This window comes from Mobula birostris, chromosome 9 (assembly GCF_030028105.1).
Source record: "Mobula birostris isolate sMobBir1 chromosome 9, sMobBir1.hap1, whole genome shotgun sequence".
NCBI classification, from domain to species: domain Eukaryota; kingdom Metazoa; phylum Chordata; class Chondrichthyes; order Myliobatiformes; family Myliobatidae; genus Mobula; species Mobula birostris.
Window position 1 is genome coordinate 56,788,347 of NC_092378.1, and position 20,135 is coordinate 56,808,481.

The 20,135-nt window shown below is 47.3% G+C and overlaps 1 protein-coding gene across 2 annotated transcripts in view; it reads right to left on the bottom strand.

The window, feature by feature from the left end:
• The window catches only part of LOC140202786 (A disintegrin and metalloproteinase with thrombospondin motifs 20-like), a 618,104-nt gene that overhangs the window by 381,264 nt on the left and 216,705 nt on the right, over nucleotides 1-20,135 (bottom strand). For both annotated transcript variants that reach the window (XM_072268124.1, XM_072268123.1), the window contains exons 5-7: nucleotides 14,800-14,883; nucleotides 11,907-12,031; nucleotides 10,016-10,056 (exon numbers count right to left, since the gene is read on the bottom strand). In XM_072268124.1, the coding sequence (XP_072124225.1) occupies nucleotides 10,016-10,056; nucleotides 11,907-12,031; nucleotides 14,800-14,883 (250 nt within the window). The remainder of the gene's footprint in view (nucleotides 1-10,015; nucleotides 10,057-11,906; nucleotides 12,032-14,799; nucleotides 14,884-20,135) is intronic.

The window sequence follows — 20,135 nt, forward strand, 5'->3', positions numbered from 1 at the left end:
TCAGATATTTACAGATCTGGGAGTCCGGGCCAGTGACTGGAGGGTGGAGGTCTGATATTTACAGATCTGGGAGTCCGGGCCAGTGACTGGAGGGTGGGGGTCAGATATTTATAGATCTGGGAGTCCGGGCCAGTGACTGGAGGGTGGGGGTCTGATATTTACAGATCTGGGAGTCCGAGCCAGTGACTGGAGGATGGGGGTCTGATATTTACAGATCTGGGAGTCCGGGCCAGTGACTGGAGGGTGGGGGTCAAATATTTACAGATCTGGGAGTCCGGGCCAGTGACTGGAGGGTGGAGGTCAGATATTTACAGATCTGGCAGTCCGGGCCAGTGACTGGAGGGTGGAGGTCAGATATTTACAGATCTGGGAGTCCGGGCCAGTGACAGGACGGTGGAGGTCAGATATTTACAGATCTGGGAGTCTGGGCCAGTGACTGGAGGATGGGGGTCAGATATTTACAGATCTGGGAGTCCGGGCCAGTGACTGGAGGGTGGGAGTCTGATATTTACAGATCTGGGAGTCCGGGCCATTGACTGGAGGATGGGGGTCTGATATTTACAGATCTGGGAGTCCGGGCCATTGACTGGAGGATGGGGGTCTGATATTTACAGATCTGGGAGTCCGGGCCAGTGACTGGAGGGTGGAGGTCTGATATTTACAGATCTGGGAGTCCGGGCCAGTGACTGGAGGGTGGGGGTCTGATATTTACAGATCTGGGAGTCCGGGCCATTGACTGGAGGGTGGAGGTCTGATATTTACAGATCTGGGAGTCTGGGCCAGTGACTGGAGGATGGAGGTCAGATATTTACAGATCTGGGAGTCTGGGCCAGTGACTGGAGGATGGGGGTCAGATATTTACAGATCTGGGAGTCCGGGCCAGTGACTGGAGAGTGGGGGTCTGATATTTACAGATCTGGGAGTCCGGGCCAGTGACTGGAGGATGGGGGTCTGATATTTACAGATCTGGGAGTCTGGGCCAGTGACTGGAGGGTGGGGGTCTGATATTTACAGATCTGGGAGTCCGGGCCAGTGACTGGAGGGTGGGGGTCTGATATTTACAGATCTTGGAGTCCGGGCTAGTGACTGGAGGATGGGGGTCTGATATTTACAGATCTTGGAATCCGGACTAGTGACTAGTGGATGGGGGTCAGATATTTACAGATCTGGGAGTCCGGGCCAGTGACTGAAGGGTAGGGGTCTGATATTTACAGATCTGGGAGTCCGGGCCAGTGACTGGAGGGTGGAGGTCTGATATTTACAGATCTGGGAGTCCGGGTCAGTGACTGGAGGGTGGGGGTCTGATATTTACAGATCTGGGAGTCCGGGCCAGTGACTGGAGGGTGGAGGTCTGATATTTACAGATCTGGGAGTCCGGGCCAGTGACTGGAGGGTGGAGGTCTGGTATTTACAGATCTGGGAGTCCGGGCCAGTGACTGAAGGGTAGGGGTCTGATATTTACAGATCTGGGAGTCCGGGCCAGTGACTGGAGGGTGGAGGTCTGATATTTACAGATCTGGGAGTCCGGGTCAGTGACTGGAGGGTGGGGGTCTGATATTTACAGATCTGGGAGTCCGGGCCAGTGACTGGAGGGTGGAGGTCTGATATTTACAGATCTGGGAGTCCGGGCCAGTGACTGGAGGGTGGAGGTCTGGTATTTACAGATCTGGGAGTCCGGGCCAGTGACTGGAGGGTGGGGGTCTGATATTTACAGATCTGGGAGTCCGGGCCAGTGACTGGAGGGTGGAGGTCTGATATTTACAGATCTGGGAGTCCGGGCCAGTGACTGGAGGGTGGGGGTCAGATATTTACAGATCTGGGAGTCCGGGCCAGTGACTGGAGGGTGGAGGTCAGATATTTACAGATCTGGGAGTCCGGGCCAGTGACTGGAGGGTGGAGGTCAGATATTTACAGATCTGGGAGTCCGGGCCAGTGACAGGACGGTGGAGGTCAGATATTTACAGATCTGGGAGTCCGGGTCAGTGACTGGAGGGTAGGGGTCTGATATTTACAGATCTGGGTGTCCGGGCCAGTGACTGGAGTGTGGGGGTCTGATATTTACAGATCTGGGAGTCTGGGCCAGTGACTGGAGGATGGGGGTCAGATATTTACAGATCTGGGCGTCCGGGCCAGTGACCGGAGGGTGGAGGTCTGATATTTACAGATCTGGGAGTTCGGGCCAGTGACTGGAGGGTGGAGGTCTGATATTTACAGATCTGGGAGTCCGGGCCAGTGACTGGAGGGTGGGGGTCTGATATTTACAGATCTGGGAGTCCGGGCCAGTGACTGGAGGGTGGAGGTCTGATATTTACAGATCTGGGAGTCCGGGCCAGTGACTGGAGGGTGGGGGTCACATATTTACAGATCTGGGAGTCCGGGCCAGTGACTGGAGGGTGGAGGTCAGATATTTACAGATCTGGGAGTCCGGGCCAGTGACTGGAGGGTGGGGGTCACATATTTACAGATCTGGGAGTCCGGGCCAGTGACTGGAGGGTGGAGGTCAGATATTTACAGATCTGGGGGTCCGGGCCAGTGACTGGAGGGTGGTGGTCAGATATTTACAGATCTGGGAGTCTGGGCCAGTGACTGGAGGATGGGGGTCAGATATTTACAGATCTGGGAGTCCGGGCCAGTGACTGGAGAGTGGGGGTCTGATATTTACAGATCTGGGAGTCCGGGCCAGTGACTGGAGGATGGGGGTCTGATATTTACAGATCTGGGAGTCTGGGCCAGTGACTGGAGGGTGGGGGTCTGATATTTACAGATCTGGGAGTCCGGGCCAGTGACTGGAGGGTGGGGGTCTGATATTTACAGATCTTGGAGTCCGGGCTAGTGACTGGAGGATGGGGGTCTGATATTTACAGATCTTGGAATCCGGACTAGTGACTAGTGGATGGGGGTCAGATATTTACAGATCTGGGAGTCCGGGCCAGTGACTGAAGGGTAGGGGTCTGATATTTACAGATCTGGGAGTCCGGGCCAGTGACTGGAGGGTGGAGGTCTGATATTTACAGATCTGGGAGTCCGGGTCAGTGACTGGAGGGTGGGGGTCTGATATTTACAGATCTGGGAGTCCGGGCCAGTGACTGGAGGGTGGAGGTCTGATATTTACAGATCTGGGAGTCCGGGCCAGTGACTGGAGGGTGGAGGTCTGGTATTTACAGATCTGGGAGTCCGGGCCAGTGACTGAAGGGTAGGGGTCTGATATTTACAGATCTGGGAGTCCGGGCCAGTGACTGGAGGGTGGAGGTCTGATATTTACAGATCTGGGAGTCCGGGTCAGTGACTGGAGGGTGGGGGTCTGATATTTACAGATCTGGGAGTCCGGGCCAGTGACTGGAGGGTGGAGGTCTGATATTTACAGATCTGGGAGTCCGGGCCAGTGACTGGAGGGTGGAGGTCTGGTATTTACAGATCTGGGAGTCCGGGCCAGTGACTGGAGGGTGGGGGTCTGATATTTACAGATCTGGGAGTCCGGGCCAGTGACTGGAGGGTGGAGGTCTGATATTTACAGATCTGGGAGTCCGGGCCAGTGACTGGAGGGTGGGGGTCAGATATTTACAGATCTGGGAGTCCGGGCCAGTGACTGGAGGGTGGAGGTCAGATATTTACAGATCTGGGAGTCCGGGCCAGTGACTGGAGGGTGGAGGTCAGATATTTACAGATCTGGGAGTCCGGGCCAGTGACAGGACGGTGGAGGTCAGATATTTACAGATCTGGGAGTCCGGGTCAGTGACTGGAGGGTAGGGGTCTGATATTTACAGATCTGGGTGTCCGGGCCAGTGACTGGAGTGTGGGGGTCTGATATTTACAGATCTGGGAGTCTGGGCCAGTGACTGGAGGATGGGGGTCAGATATTTACAGATCTGGGCGTCCGGGCCAGTGACCGGAGGGTGGAGGTCTGATATTTACAGATCTGGGAGTTCGGGCCAGTGACTGGAGGGTGGAGGTCTGATATTTACAGATCTGGGAGTCCGGGCCAGTGACTGGAGGGTGGGGGTCTGATATTTACAGATCTGGGAGTCCGGGCCAGTGACTGGAGGGTGGAGGTCTGATATTTACAGATCTGGGAGTCCGGGCCAGTGACTGGAGGGTGGGGGTCACATATTTACAGATCTGGGAGTCCGGGCCAGTGACTGGAGGGTGGAGGTCAGATATTTACAGATCTGGGAGTCCGGGCCAGTGACTGGAGGGTGGGGGTCACATATTTACAGATCTGGGAGTCCGGGCCAGTGACTGGAGGGTGGAGGTCAGATATTTACAGATCTGGGGGTCCGGGCCAGTGACTGGAGGGTGGTGGTCAGATATTTACAGATCTGGGAGTCCGGGCCAGTGACAGGACGGTGGAGGTCAGATATTTACAGATCTGGGAGTCCGGGTCAGTGACTGGAGGGTAGGGGTCTGATATTTACAGATCTGGGTGTCCGGGCCAGTGACTGGAGGGTGGGGGTCTGATATTTACAGATCTGGGAGTCCGGGCCAGTGACTGGAGGGTCGGGGTCTGATATTTACAGATCTGGGAGTCTGGGCCAGTGACTGGAGGATGGGGGTCAGATATTTACAGATCTGGGCGTCCGGGCCAGTGACTGGAGGGTGGAGGTCTGATATTTACAGATCTGGGAGTCCGGGCCAGTGACTGGAGGGTGGAGATCAGATATTTACAGATCTGGGTGTCCGGGCCAGTGACTGGGGTGTGGGGGTCTGATATTTACAGATCTGGGAGTCTGGGCCAGTGACTGGAGGATGGGGGTCAGATATTTACAGATCTGGGCGTCCGGGCCAGTGACCGGAGGGTGGAGGTCTGATATTTACAGATCTGGGAGTCCGGGCCAGTGACTGGAGGGTGGAGGTCTGATATTTACAGATCTGGGAGTCCGGGCCAGTGACTGGAGGGTGGGGGTCTGATATTTACAGATCTGGGAGTCCGGGCCAGTGACTGGAGGGTGGAGGTCTGATATTTACAGATCTGGGAGTCCGGGCCAGTGACTGGAGGGTGGGGGTCACATATTTACAGATCTGGGAGTCCGGGCCAGTGACTGGAGGGTGGAGGTCAGATATTTACAGATCTGGGTGTCCGGGCCAGTGACTGGAGGGTGGGGGTCTGATATTTACAGATCTGGGAGTCCGGGCCAGTGACTGGAGGGTGGGGGTCTGATATTTACAGATCTGGGAGTCTGGGCCAGTGACTGGAGGGTGGGGGTCAGATATTTACAGATCTGGGCGTCCAGGCCAGTGACTGGAGGGTGGAGGTCTGATATTTACAGATCTGGGAGTCCGGGCCAGTGACTGGAGGGTGGAGGTCTGATATTTACAGATCTGGGAGTCCGGGCCAGTGACTGGAGGGTGGGGGTCTGATATTTACAGATCTGGGAGTCCGGGCCAGTGACTGGAGGGTGGAGGTCTGATATTTACAGATCTGGGAGTCCGGGCCAGTGACTGGAGGGTGGGGGTCTGATATTTACAGATCTGGGAGTCCGGGCCAGTGACTGGAGGGTGGGGGTCACATATTTACAGATCTGGGAGTCCGGGCCAGTGACTGGAGGGTGGAGGTCAGATATTTACAGATCTGGAAGTCCGGGCCAGTGACTGGAGGGTGGAGGTCAGATATTTACAGATCTGGGAGTCCGGGCGAGTGACAGGACGGTGGAGGTCAGATATTTACAGATCTGGGAGTCCGGGTCAGTGACTGGAGGGTAGGGGTCTGATATTTACAGATCTGGGTGTCCGGGCCAGTGACTGGAGGGTGGGGGTCTGATATTTACAGATCTGGGAGTCCGGGCCAGTGACTGGAGGGTCGGTGTCTGATATTTACAGATCTGGGAGTCTGGGCCAGTGACTGGAGGATGGGGGTCAGATATTTACAGATCTGGGCGTCCGGGCCAGTGACTGGAGGGTGGAGGTCTGATATTTACAGATCTGGGAGTCCGGGCCAGTGACTGGAGGGTGGAGATCTGATATTTACAGATCTGGGTGTCCGGGCCAGTGACTGGAGGGTGGAGGTCAGATATTTACAGATCTGGGAGTCCGGGCCAGTGACTGGAGGGTGGAGGTCTGATATTTACAGATCTGGGAGTCCGGGCCAGTGACTGGAGGGTGGGGGTCAGATATTTATAGATCTGGGAGTCCGGGCCAGTGACTGGAGGGTGGGGGTCTGATATTTACAGATCTGGGAGTCCGAGCCAGTGACTGGAGGATGGGGGTCTGATATTTACAGATCTGGGAGTCCGGGCCAGTGACTGGAGGGTGGGGGTCAGATATTTACAGATCTGGGAGTCCGGGCCAGTGACTGGAGGGTGGAGGTCAGATATTTACAGATCTGGCAGTCCGGGCCAGTGACTGGAGGGTGGAGGTCAGATATTTACAGATCTGGGAGTCCGGGCCAGTGACAGGACGGTGGAGGTCAGATATTTACAGATCTGGGAGTCCGGGTCAGTGACTGGAGGGTAGGGTCCTGATATTTACAGATCTGGGTGTCCGGGCCAGTGACTGGAGGGTGGGGTTCTGATATTTACAGATCTGGGAGTCCGGGCCAGTGACTGGAGGATGGGGGTCAGATTTTTACAGATCTGGGCGTCCGGGCCAGTGACTGGAGGGTGGAGGTCTGATATTTACTGATCTGGGAGTCCGGGCCAGTGACTGGAGGGTGGAGGTCTGATATTTACAGATCTGGGAGTCCGAGCCAGTGACTGGAGGGTGGGGGTCTGATATTTACAGATCTGGGAGTCCGGGCCAGTGACTGGAGGGTGGAGGTCTGATATTTACAGATCTGGGAGTCCGGGCCAGTGACTGGAGGGTGGAGGTCAGATATTTACAGATCTGGGAGTCCGGGCCAGTGACTGGAGGGTGGAGGTCAGATATTTACAGATCTGGGAGTCCGGGCCAGTGACAGGACGGTGGAGGTCAGATATTTACAGATCTGGGAGTCCGGGTCAGTGACTGGAGGGTAGGGGTCTGATATTTACAGATCTGGGTGTCCGGGCCAGTGACTGGAGGGTGGGGGTCTGATATTTACAGATCTGGGAGTCCGGGCCAGTGACTGGAGGGTGGGGGTCTGATATTTACAGATCTGGGAGTCTGGGCCAGTGACTGGAGGGTGGGGGTCAGATATTTACAGATCTGGGCGTCCAGGCCAGTGACTGGAGGGTGGAGGTCTGATATTTACAGATCTGGGAGTCCGGGCCAGTGACTGGAGGGTGGAGGTCTGATATTTACAGATCTGGGAGTCCGGGCCAGTGACTGGAGGGTGGGGGTCTGATATTTACAGATCTGGGAGTCCGGGCCAGTGACTGGAGGGTGGAGGTCTGATATTTACAGATCTGGGAGTCCGGGCCAGTGACTGGAGGGTGGGGGTCTGATATTTACAGATCTGGGTGTCCGGGCCAGTGACTGGAGGGTGGGGGTCTGATATTTACAGATCTGGGAGTCCGGGCCAGTGACTGGAGGGTGGAGATCTGATATTTACAGATCTGGGTGTCCGGGCCAGTGACTGGAGGGTGGAGGTCAGATATTTACAGATCTGGGAGTCCGGGCCAGTGACTGGAGGGTGGAGGTCTGATATTTACAGATCTGGGAGTCCGGGCCAGTGACTGGAGGGTGGGGGTCTGATATTTACAGATCTGGGAGTCCGGGCCAGTGACTGGAGGGTGGAGGTCTGATATTTACAGATCTGGGAGTCCGGGCCAGTGACTGGAGGGTGGGGGTCAGATATTTACAGATCTGGGAGTCCGGGCCAGTGACTGGAGGGTGGAGGTCAGATATTTACAGATCTGGCAGTCCGGGCCAGTGACTGGAGGGTGGAGGTCAGATATTTACAGATCTGGGAGTCCGGGCCAGTGACAGGACGGTGGAGGTCAGATATTTACAGATCTGGGAGTCCGGGTCAGTGACTGGAGGGTAGGGGTCTGATATTTACAGATCTGGGTGTCCGGGCCAGTGACTGGAGGGTGGAGGTCTGATATTTACAGATCTGGGAGTCCGGGCCAGTGACTGGAGTGTGGGGGTCTGATCTTTACAGATCTAGGAGTCCGGGCCAGTGACTGGAGGGTGGAGACCCGAAGCCTGTGAGTTTGAGAGATTGGGACCAAGGACTATAGGCTTGGAACCAGTCTGTCATGGGGTTGGGGGTCAGTGTGTGAAGGGGTGAGAAGGTGAGAAAGGGGCTTGTTTTGATGTTCCCGACTTGTTTTGTTCAATTGCTTTTATTTCTTTGGCACAGTTCAACATTGTGCACATGCAATATTGATGGTGGAATCATTGACAACACTTGTGAGCTACCCCTAGCTCATCCTCAGTTTAAGGCGAACAGCACATTTCACCGAATGTTTCGATGTACACGTAATCAATAAATCTAAATCTGAATCTGAATTGTTGAATAGTTAATAGTCTGCTGTAAATCCCCTCCATAGTGTAGCCGAATGGTAAATGGAATCAAATGTGCATAGATGAACTTGCCAGAGAATTCTACAGTTGGAGGACTATAGGAGGAATGACATTGTTATACTGGGAGCTGGAAAACACCAAATAATCTGAGCCATAATTGGTAAGTACATATAACCTCAGGGATGATGCTGCTGAGCACATACAGTGACCACAATCTATACTCCCCAGTCCATTATAAAGATCAGAGATTCTGCAGATGCTGGAAATCTTTAGCAACACACACAAAATGCTCAAGGAACTCAACAGGTTAGGTAGCATCTTTGGAGGGGAATAAACAGTTGATATTTTAGTCTAAGACCCTTTATCAGAACTAGAAAGAAAGATGGGGACAAAGCAGAATAAGAAGGTGGGGGAGGGGAGGAGTACAAGCTAGTAAGTGAGGGGGAAAAGAGCGATGGAGTAACAAGCTGGGAGGTGATAGGTGGATGAGGTAAAGATCTGAAGAAGAAGAAGGAATCGGATAATGTCGACAGTTGTCCATGGAGGAAAGGGAAGGAGGAGGGGAGCCAAAGTGTACTGATGATCAGGTGAGAAGAAGACAAGGGGTGAGAGAGTAATCAGAATGGAGAACGGAAGAGAGAAGGCAGAGGGGGAATTAATTACTGGAAGTTAAGGACATCAATATTCATGCTATCCAGTCCCCAGTCCATTTCTTCAGATATAATGTATTTTGTTAACTAATTACAAGCCTGTGATAGACCCCGATTTTGTATTATTTTCTGATATCTAGCCTTTGGTTTTTATTTTTTCCTCACACTGTATATAGTATTATGTACAGTGTGCAGAAGAGGTTTAGCTAAATTTATTGCTCCTGCGAGATGTGATCCGTATGTAGGTTAATAAACAACTATCACTCCAACACAATTCCATTATCTAGCATAATGTAACACGAAATAGTTGATAATAGAATAATTTTAAACATTCAAAGTATCTGCAGACTGGATAATCCTGTTATTTTAAATTTATAATCTTCAACTCAGAAAAAAACCAATGGATATATGTGTGTGTGTGTCTGCGTGAGTGTATTCAGTACGTGGGTGTGTATGTGTATGTATGTCTGTGTGTCTGTCTGAGAGACAGTGACAGAGATAGAGGCAGAGAGAAACAAAGAGAGAGGAATAGCTACAGAGAGGTGCCAATACTGCAGAGATGAACAGGTAAAGCAAGAGTCTAGTGTGAAATCAAGCAAGAATGCTTTCTGCAAAGATAAGGTCAAGAACCCTGTAATTCATTTGAAATGGTGCATTTGACAATGTCTCAGAATTTACACTTTCTAATCACAGAAATACTCAGACATATTGTAAAGCACACTGAAAGCAAATCGTTGTAATAAAACATCAAAGTTTCAGATAACATTCAGGCGAGCAATTTGGTGAAACATCCAACCCTTTCATCAGAAGTGCATCGCAGTGTATCGTTTTACAGTTCCGAATAAGCAAGGTCAGATCAATGGTTTTATGCTGAAACAATAATGAATAATTTGAATCTCATTACATTCTACGTCTCAATAGCATGAATCATGTACAGTATGCCCATTCTGCAAAGTTAGCTGTGAAAGTTGGTCTGTTTCACTTACCCAAAGTATCACACTTGTTTCTAGCTCTACAAATGTCTTCCCTAAAATCAAACAAATTAAACTAAGTAAGAATTTTTAATACAGATTGAAAATCTGTTCAGTCCCAACAGAGGAAATTGAAGTACAGCATTAGTGGAGGGTAAAGTTAGAGAACAACACATTCATCAACCTTTATTAAGAACTAAGAGTGATCTGGGCTGGGAAGCTACTGGATCCAGAAGTTCATAGGGAAGGTGTCCAAGTCACAGACAGACAGGTGAAGAAAGATCTCTTCCCCTCTTGTCAGAGCTGCCCTAATTTGGAATCCAGCATGTCCAGAACTTAAGTTGAATACATGAATATTATGCTATGGTTAATCTGGATTCTCACTGCTAGTTGAAATTTGAAAAACAACATTTGCTTTCAACCACAGTGTTAGTTCTCCAGGTCGTTCCCCACAATCTATTGATGACACTGATCATTACCTTTAGGTTAACAGTACTCAGCCCATGCATTAAACTAGAAATTCCGAAGGAAATTCTATCCAATGGAGAAACCTTCTCTATTTTATGCACCGATACACAATATACTTACCAAATATATGTAGGAGGGGTGATTGATAAGTTTGTGGCCTAAGGTAGAAGGGTTGATAAGTTCGTGGCCAAAGGTAGAAGGGGTCGATTTTAGAAAACCTAGCACGTTTATTTTTCAACATAGTCCCCTCCAACATTTACACACTTAGTCCAGCGGTCGTAGAGCATATGGATCTTGGACCTCCAGAATGTGCCCACAGCAGGGGTGATTGATAAGTTCGTGGCCTAAGGTAGATGGAGATGAGTTCTACAGCTCTTGTTACGTGCACATGCAGCTCATCTCTTTGAGTGATTATGCGGAAAGTTTGAAGTTAATAACTCATCAGTTAATAATTCATCAGGGGTGATTGATAAGTTCGTGGCCTGGGGTAGAAGAAGATGAGTTATTAACTTCAAACTTTCTGCATAATCACTCAAAGAGTTGAGCTGCAAATGCATGTGATGAGAGGTGTATAATTCATCAGCTTCTACCTTAGGCCATGAACTTATCAATCACCCATCTGTGGACGCTTTCTGGAGGTCCAAGATCCGTACGCTCCTCGACTGCTGGACTAAATGTGTAAATGTAGCAGGGGACTATGTTGAAAAATAAACGTGCTAGGTTTTCTACAAATGAATCCTTCTACCTTAGGCCACGAACTTTTCAATCACCGCTCGTATATTATGATGTGCTAATCTTAGAAACTGTCATATAAAAATTGATATAACAATTTAGAATAGTATGGGTTCCCTCTCTAAGGGTCACCTTATTGCAGGAAGATTCTGGAAGCTTTAGAGAGGGTGCAGAGGAGATTTACCAGGATGCTGCCTAGGCTAGCGGACATGTCTTATGAGGATAGGCTGCGCGAACTTGAACTTTTCTTTGGAGTGAAGGAGAATGGGAGGTGACTTGATAGAGTTGTATGATGGTAAGAGGCCCAGATCAAGTGGATAGACAGAAATTGTTTTCCCAGGGAAGATATGGCTGATATGAGCGGGCATAATTTTAAGGTGATTGGATGAAAGTAGAGCGGTTATGTCAGAGGTAAGTTTTCATTTTATAGAGAGATTGATGGGTGTGTGGAATGTCCTACCAGGGGTGGTGGTAGTGGTAGATACAGTAGGGACATTTAAGAAACTCTTAAATAGGGACGTAGGTGATAGGATAAATAGAGGGTGTTATAGGAAGGAAGGGTTAAATTGATCTTAGGGCAGATTAAAAGGTCGGCACAGCATAGTGGGCTGAAGGGCCTGTACTGAACTGTAATGCTTTATGTTCTGTGTTCTGTGTCTGGAAAGCAATGCTCTGAAAGATGATGACTCTGTTGTGCCACAGTTACCTGGTCATTAGGACTGCAGTATCGTGGTGAGACGGGTGATTATCATCCAAGGTGTTCTGACTCTGCTGCCACACACAGAAGTTATGAAGTGTTGTAGCTGCGTTAAAACTGATGGATGGGCCTTCCTGAATAAGTGAGGGGAAAAAAGGCATTAAAAATGTGGAGAATGTTTTTATTTTTCCGGTTTGAATAATACATAAATTTCTGCAGCAATTCACATGGAGAGTTAGCATTTGGGGCCAAAAATCTACTTGTCTGGGACCTTTGTCCTTACTTCAGCTGGATCAGGCAGGTCTTGGTCTCTACCTCCCAATTCATATGTCAAGTACCAACACTTCAAAGTTCAAAGCTCAATATTCAAAATAAATTTATTATCCAATTACATATACATCACCATATACTACCCAGAGATAACTTTTCTTGCAACATTCACAGTAGAACATCCTCGTGAAAATCAAACGGGCACTTGAAGAACTTAAGGTAGCAGGAAAGAGGGGATTATGAAGGCTGAAAGGGTCCGCAAAATGCCCTTTGACAAGTAGAATTAAAGAGAATCTGAGGGAATTTTACATCCACATGCAAAACAAGAGTACAACTCGGGAGATGGTGGGGCTACCCAAGGATAAAGAAATGAAGTTATGCTTTGAGTCAGGAATTATGGGTGGATACTTTGCATCGGTATTCACCAAGGAGAAGGATATGGAGGATAGAGAGATCAGTATGCAGTGTGATAACGTGCTATTGCATATTAAGAACAAGAAAGAGAAAAGAGCTGGTGCAGAGACACTTGAAGAGCATGAGGTGGATAAGACCTTAGGCCCTGATGGGACATATCCTAGATTATTGAAAGAGGCAAGGGCACGATACTATTACAGCTCGGGGCATCAGAGTTCAGAGTTTAATTTTGATGTCATCTGTAAGGAGTTTGTACATCCACCTCATGGAATGCATGGGTTTTCTCCAGGTATTCTGGTGTCCTCCTACGGTCCAAAGATGTACCAGTTAGTAGGCTAGTTGGTCATTGTAAATTGTCCGGTGATTAGGCTAGGGTTGAAATTGGCAGTGCCCCTCGAAGGGTAGGAAGAGTCTGTTCTGAGCTGTATCTCAATAAATAAATAATAGGATGGAGATTGCTGGGCCATAACCAAGATCATTGCTTCCTCACTAGCAACAGGTAATGTCCCAGAGGACTGGAGAGCAACCAATGAAAGAAACAGCAATATAGCAGAAAATTACAGGTTGAAAGTGTCACATCAGTGGTAGGAAAGCTACTGGACAGCATTCTTAGGGATAGGAAAATTTAGAAAATTGTAGTCAGCATGGCTTTGTGCAGGACAATTCACGTCTTACTAACTTCATTGAGTTTTCTGAGGAGATGACAAAAGTGATTGTTGAAGATAGAGCTGTGGATGTTGGCCGCATGTATCTTACTAAAGCTTTTGACACAGTCCCACATGGTAGGTTGAACCAGAATATTAAGAAGCATTGGATCTTAATATTTTATCTGAGTGTGAAGTGTCGCATTTTGGAAAGTGCTATCAAGGTAGGATTTTCACAGTGAATGGGAGGACCCTATGAAGAGTTGCAGTACAGAGGAATTTTGAAATCCTCTGTTCTTGAACCATTCTAGTTAGCCCCACACTCCTTTATCTATTACCCCCATCACTCCATGACCCTGTAATACTTTAAACAATTTTTATATTGCTCTTTACGTGCTGGTATTTATGTATTTATGAATATTTTATACCATATCCATACTTTACCTTTAACTTTATTCTTATGTAATTCTCTAACCTTTATAACTGTTGAATGTTAATGTTGTTTTTTTTGTATGTCATGCCTGACCAATATACCAGAGATAATGTAAATGTACAGCATCTGGTGAGTAAAGTTGATTCTTGACCCTTTATGAGAGGACTCATAAGGATAGGACATTTATGCTGAATGACAGACAACATCTGGGAACAGAAGGAGCTTGCTGTTGCTACTCTCATAATTTAATAAGTACCTAGATTTGTGAAGACACAGAGAGATACGAATCAAAGGATACTTGGTAGTGGGAGTAGGGTGCCATAGTAGCAAGCGGTTAGCCCGACGCTATTACAGTTCAGGGCATTGGAGTTCAGAATTCAATTCCAATGTCCTCTGTAAGAAAGTTTGTATATTCTCCTGTGTGCAGTGGGGTTTCCTCCGGGTGCTCCGGTTTCCTCCCACATTCCAAGGACGTACCAGTTAGTAGGTTAATTGACGTTGTAAATTGTTCTGTGATTCGGCTCGGGGTAAATAGGAGGATTGCTGGGTGGCACGGCTCATTGGGCTGGAAGGACCTGTTCCACACAGTATCTCAAAATAGATAGAAGATAAATAAATAAACAGATAAAAACAGCAAGGTTGGTTAATGTTGGCCTTTATGGGCACAAGGAGCTTAGGTACGAATGATCCTGTAAAGATTAAGAGTATGAGTACTATCACTCTAAACTTTGGCATATGAGGTGTAGCAAAGAGCAAAATCAGCTGCATTTAGAATATATATTACAACATTGCACGAATCTAATGGGTGTAGTAGCTCAGAAACACAACAGGCCCTCACTGCTGGGTTGAATCCAAGAATTCTTGAACCCTTGACAGCTGTGGAATCAAGGTCACAACAAATTTTGTATGAATTCAAGGGAATATCCTGTTCAAGAATCTGAAAAAAGAGTGCAATGGGCCCCAGATGCCCATTAACACACATTAAGCAAATGTTGACCAAAGAATATATTGCACATTTAAGTCTGGGTATCTTCTTGCACTGCTTTCTAAATAATCCACATTACATCTATGCAAACTCTTTTGGATTACACTCATTAACAATAATATTCTGGTAGAGACTTTAACAAAATCCTTGACTTACTTGCTCATTGTGAATCACAACTAACTTGACAACGACAATGTTGATCAGGTTTCCCACACTTGAATCTCGGTAGATTGTAGCCACCTAAAACAAGCACAGATTAAAGAGTCGGGTGGTGTTGTAAAAACCATTATACAGGAAGGTTAACATTTAATGGAGACTGTGAATTGACATTCCCACAGTTAAACACACAAATCTGGCTTTCAAAGTGATTACTATGAATTGGAGTCAAGTGAGAGAGGCTTGCTAATATGAAAAATGATTCATCTCTAAATGTCAGGTAGACCGAACTACTGCACAATCTTCCAAAAAGAAAGCCCTGGTCCAATATTGTTGCTTATACTTTATTTCTCCATTCTTTTCATGATTAATGTTTGAATATTGCTGTGATAGATGTTATTTACTACAACGTCTCTACTTTGGTAACAGCAAAGTTCAATGTGAGCAAGTGGGTTTAACTGCGGAGCAACAGAAAGGTGATGGAACCAAATGGTCCAATCCCAAATAACACAATAATTGCTCGATTTAATCTATCAGAGATACCCCTCACAAATGTCCCTGCAGTTCAACAAGTATCTTATCTCTCTTCTCCAGTTTTGGTGAGGAGTCCTCAACCTGAAAAAATAACTCTCGCTCTCTTTCCACAAAAGCATCTTGATCCATTAAGTATCCATGGCAGCTTCTGTTCTTCAGTAACATAATAAGCAGCTATAATGCATGAGTGAAGGAGACGGATAGAATAAAAACCTCCTTTCGCACTTTCTGTGCCGTCTCTCCACACTCTATTGCCTGGCCTATACGAGAGCAGCCATTTTATTATTTCACTTAAATGCTAACACTAAGCTTTGGGGCGTTAGACTGAGCTTGCAGTGTTTAGAATTAGAATTTGTTTTATTTTCACTGACCTGTCATGGCATTTGTTGTCTTTTGGCAGTACAGGCATAACAAACTACTATAAGTGCAAAAGTAGAATAGAGAGATAGTGTCCGTATGTTCATGAACCATTCGGATATGTGATGGAAGAGGAAAAAGCTGTTCATAAAACAGTGAGTGTGGATCTTCAGGCTTCTGTACCTCCTCCCTGATGGTAGTAATGAGACGAGGTCATATCCTGGATGGTGAGGGTCCTTAAAGATGGATGCCATCTTATTGAGGTGAGGAGGCTTGTGCCTGTGATGGACTGGCTGTGCCTACAACCTTCTGAAGCCGCCTACAATCCTGTGCATTGGAGCCTTCATACCAGATGGTGATTCAACCAGTCAGAATTCTGTCCTCCATACACCTGTAGAAGTTTGCAGGAGTCTTTGGTGACATACCCTAGCAAATCTGTATGCAGTTCTGGCTCCTCACTGGCTGCACTGGAGAGGTTACAGATGAAATTCACCAGGACGTTGTCAGGATTGAAGAACTTTTGTTATGGGAAGAGACTACAGAGAGTGCTTTTGATTTTCCTGGAGCAAAAGAGTGACCTGATAGAAGTACAGGAGATGAAAATCAAACAAAGAAAAATTCAGATGCTGGAAATCTGAAATAAAGTAGCACCAATAATTAAGGAAACAGTAGGTTAGGCAGCATCCCGGGGAAAAGACATAGATTCAAAATTTCAGGTCAAACATCCTTCATTAGAATGGGTATTATGAGGGGCATAGATAGGGTAGGTCATCAAAATCTTCTTCTCGTGCTAGGGTAATTAAAACCAAATGAGCACAGGTTGAAGGTGAGAGTAGAAGGCATTAAAGGGGATCTGAGGGGAAGTGTTTTTTTACCTGACATTGCTGACACAGGTGGAGGTAAAATCAAATGCAGTCAGTATGTTTAAGAGGCATCTTAATACCCATAAGTAGAAGCAGACACTGTACTGCACTTCCTGCACCTTATTCCGCATTGTTATTATTTTACGTTCTTCTACCTCTATTCTGTATAATGATTTCAATCTGCATGAGCAGTATGCAAGACAAACTTTTTCTGTATCTTGGTAGATGTGACAATTATAAACACCAGTACCAAGAAGGTGGGCAAAAGGAAATGAGTGAACATAAAGCTTGGCATGGATACTGAGGGCAGAAGGGCCCATTTATGTTCTGTATATGTAAAGATAAAAATTCACCCACTTCAACCATCAGAATCAAAATCATCCTCGGCAGACATCAGTCAAGAGCTGGGACATTTGCTGAAGTCCTCTTCCTCTCCGCAGTCAAGAGGTTGGTTGTTCTTGGTGAATGTCCCAACAGCCAGAGTCAAATCTACTAGTCACCAAGGCCCATGTCCCAAACAACATTTTGGTCATATGGCAACTGCATTACAGCTTGTGATAGAAAATGGAATATTACAGCACAGTGCAGGCCATTTGGCCCATAATGTTGTGCCAACCTTTTATCCTACTCCAAGATTAATCAAACCCTTCTCTACCACATAACGCTCCATTTTTTCTTTTATCCATGTGCATAAGAGTCTCTTAAATCTCCCGAATGTATCTGCCTCTGCCATCACACCTGGCAGTGTGTACCATGCACTTACCATTCCATATGAAGATTTATCTCTGACCCGCTTTCTCCCAATCACCTTAAAATTATAGAAACATAGAAACACAGAAAACCTACAGCACAATACAGGCCCTTTGGCCCACAAAGTTGTTCCAAACATGTTCCTACCTTAGAAATTAGTAGGCTTATCCATAGCCCTCTATTTTTCTAAGCTCCATGTACCTATCCAAAAGTCTCTTAAAAGACACTATCGTATCCGTCTCCACCACCGTTGCCGGCAGCCCGTTCCACGCACTCACCACTCTCTGAGCAGAAAACTTACCCCTGACATCTCTTCTGTACCTACTCCCCAGCACCTTAAACCTGTCCTCTTGTGGCAACCATTTCAGCTTCGGAAAAAGCCTCTGACTATCCACACAATCAATGCCTCTCATATGCCTTATCATAAAAGCCATTGCTAGCCTGGGAATAAGGCACTGGCTGTCCACTCTATCAATTTGAAAAAAATGCTGAGAAGTGGTTTGGGAAAACATGAAATCCTGACTGTTGCTGAAATCAGGCTCATTTCCCTGGTATATTAAAAAGCTGCACGACAGTGGCTGGCTGATGAATTGGGAGCCACAGCCAATGAAATTCCCTGGGGGCCCTCAGAATGCTGGATGTCCAGTCACACATGGTGGAGATCACAAAACTCCTCACAGGAAGGACAGCCTCAACTTTGTCAGATTTCTCCCACCTCACCCCTCCACAGGACACCATAACTACATTCCTCCAACCTGCTATGGACTAAAGCAGCTCATAACACAGGTTGAAAGAACAACACCTCTTACTCCATCTGGGTAGCCTCCAACCTGATGAGATGAACATTGATTTCTGTAATATCTGGTAACCATGTCCTCCTCATTCCTCACACTCAACTACTTGTTTTCTCTCACTCTGGTGGTTCTCTCACCCCTTCTCTATTCCTCATCTGCCCATCTCTTCCCTCTGGCTGTCCATCTCCTTTCCTTTATTCCATGGTCCACTCTCCTATCCAGTCAAATTCTTTCTTCTTTAGCCCTTTAACTGGTCTACCTATCACATCCCAGCTTCTCACATCATCCTGCCCTCTCCCACCCACCCTGCCCCCCTGATCTCACCTATCACCTGCCAGCTTGTATTCCTTCACTTCCTGCACCTTCTTATTCTGGCACCTGCCCCCTCCTTTCCAGTCCAGATGGAGGGTCTCAACCTGAAATATCAACGGCTCATTTCTCTCTATTGATGCTGCCTGGACTGCTGAGTTCCTCAGCATTTTGTGTCTGCTGCTTTGGATTTCCAGCATCTGCAGATTCTCTGTTGCTTATATTGGACTGGGGAGATTAGATCTCAGTTGTAGTATGTGCACAGCACATCCCTGCTGTTATATTTACCCATTATGGCACAAACTGCTTAGGTGTTTCCAGCTCTCAGCGGAACAATCTCACTCCCTCTGTAGTCTCTGTATTCTCTCTGAAAAGTTCATCTGCTTCCATTTGATTTCCCCCCTTTCTCTTTTCCATTCCCCATTCTGGCCCCACTCTTATCCCTTCCCTTCTCTTTACCTGCTCATCACCTCCTCCTGGTCCCCCTCTTCCTTCCCTTTTTCCCATACTCTTCTCTCCTATCAGATCCCTTGTTCTTCAGCCATTTACCTTTAACTCCTATCAAAGTTCAAAGTAAATGTATTATCAAAGTACATGTATGTCTCCATGTACAACACTGAGGTTCATTTTCTGGTGCACACTCAATAAATCCATAGTAGAGTAATAACAATAATGGAATTAATGAAAAACTGCACCAATTTGGGTATTCAACCAGTTTGCAAAAGACAACAAAATGTGCAAATATAAAGCAAGGAAAGTAATAATTAATAAATAAATAAGCAATAAATATTGAGAACATGAGGTGAAGAGCCTTTGAAAGAGAGTCCATAGGCTGTGAGAATATTTCAATGATGGGGCAAGTGAAGTTGTGTGAAATTAACCCCTTTGGTTCCAGAGCCTGAGGGTGGAGGGGTAACAACTGTTCCAGAACCTGGTGGTGTGAGTCCTGAGCCTGTAGCTTCTTCCTGCTGGCAGCAGTGGGAAGAAAGCACACTACTCCTCATTTCTCATTTAAACACCCTCACCCACCCACTTACCTGGCCTCACCTATCACTTGCCAGCTTGTACTCTTCCCACTCCCCATAACTTCTTACTCTGGCTTCTTTCCCCTTCCTTTCCAGTCCCGTTGAATGGTCTTGGCCTGAAATTTCAGCTGTTTATCCCTCTCTCATGATGCTGCCTGTCCTATTGATTTCCTCCAGCATTCCGTGTTTTCCCCTTTGTTTCTGATTACCAATAATTTACACGACGGGCTATTGTGTGCGCTTCTCCTACAACAATGCTGCCTACTCATTGACATTCAATGGCAAGATATGTAACTCTGTGCTCAAAACTGTGGTAATTGTTCAAGTATAATTCAGGACAGTCTTATCTTGGCACAGATCATGTTGCATTTATCAGATTTGCCCTCATTTCAGGAAGGCAACAACTGACCTCTTCAATCTGCGATACATCTGATCATTCTCGCATTGCCTGTCTGCTGGAGGTTGCAGCACTGCACTTGGAATGGACTAGACTGGCTGCGGAGTCACTAAGTCAATGCTAGTCTTTCTGCTGCAATGAAAATTAGTGCTGGCTGAACAGGAGCGTCATCAACTTGCCTGAACTTGGCAGCCTGCAAAATGACAACTTATACTGAAATGTTTTAACTGAGCACCTGTATCAACAAAGCCTGGTAGGCTGGTAAATGGGGCTGGCATTGATCAGTAGCTGATGCCAGCACGGACCT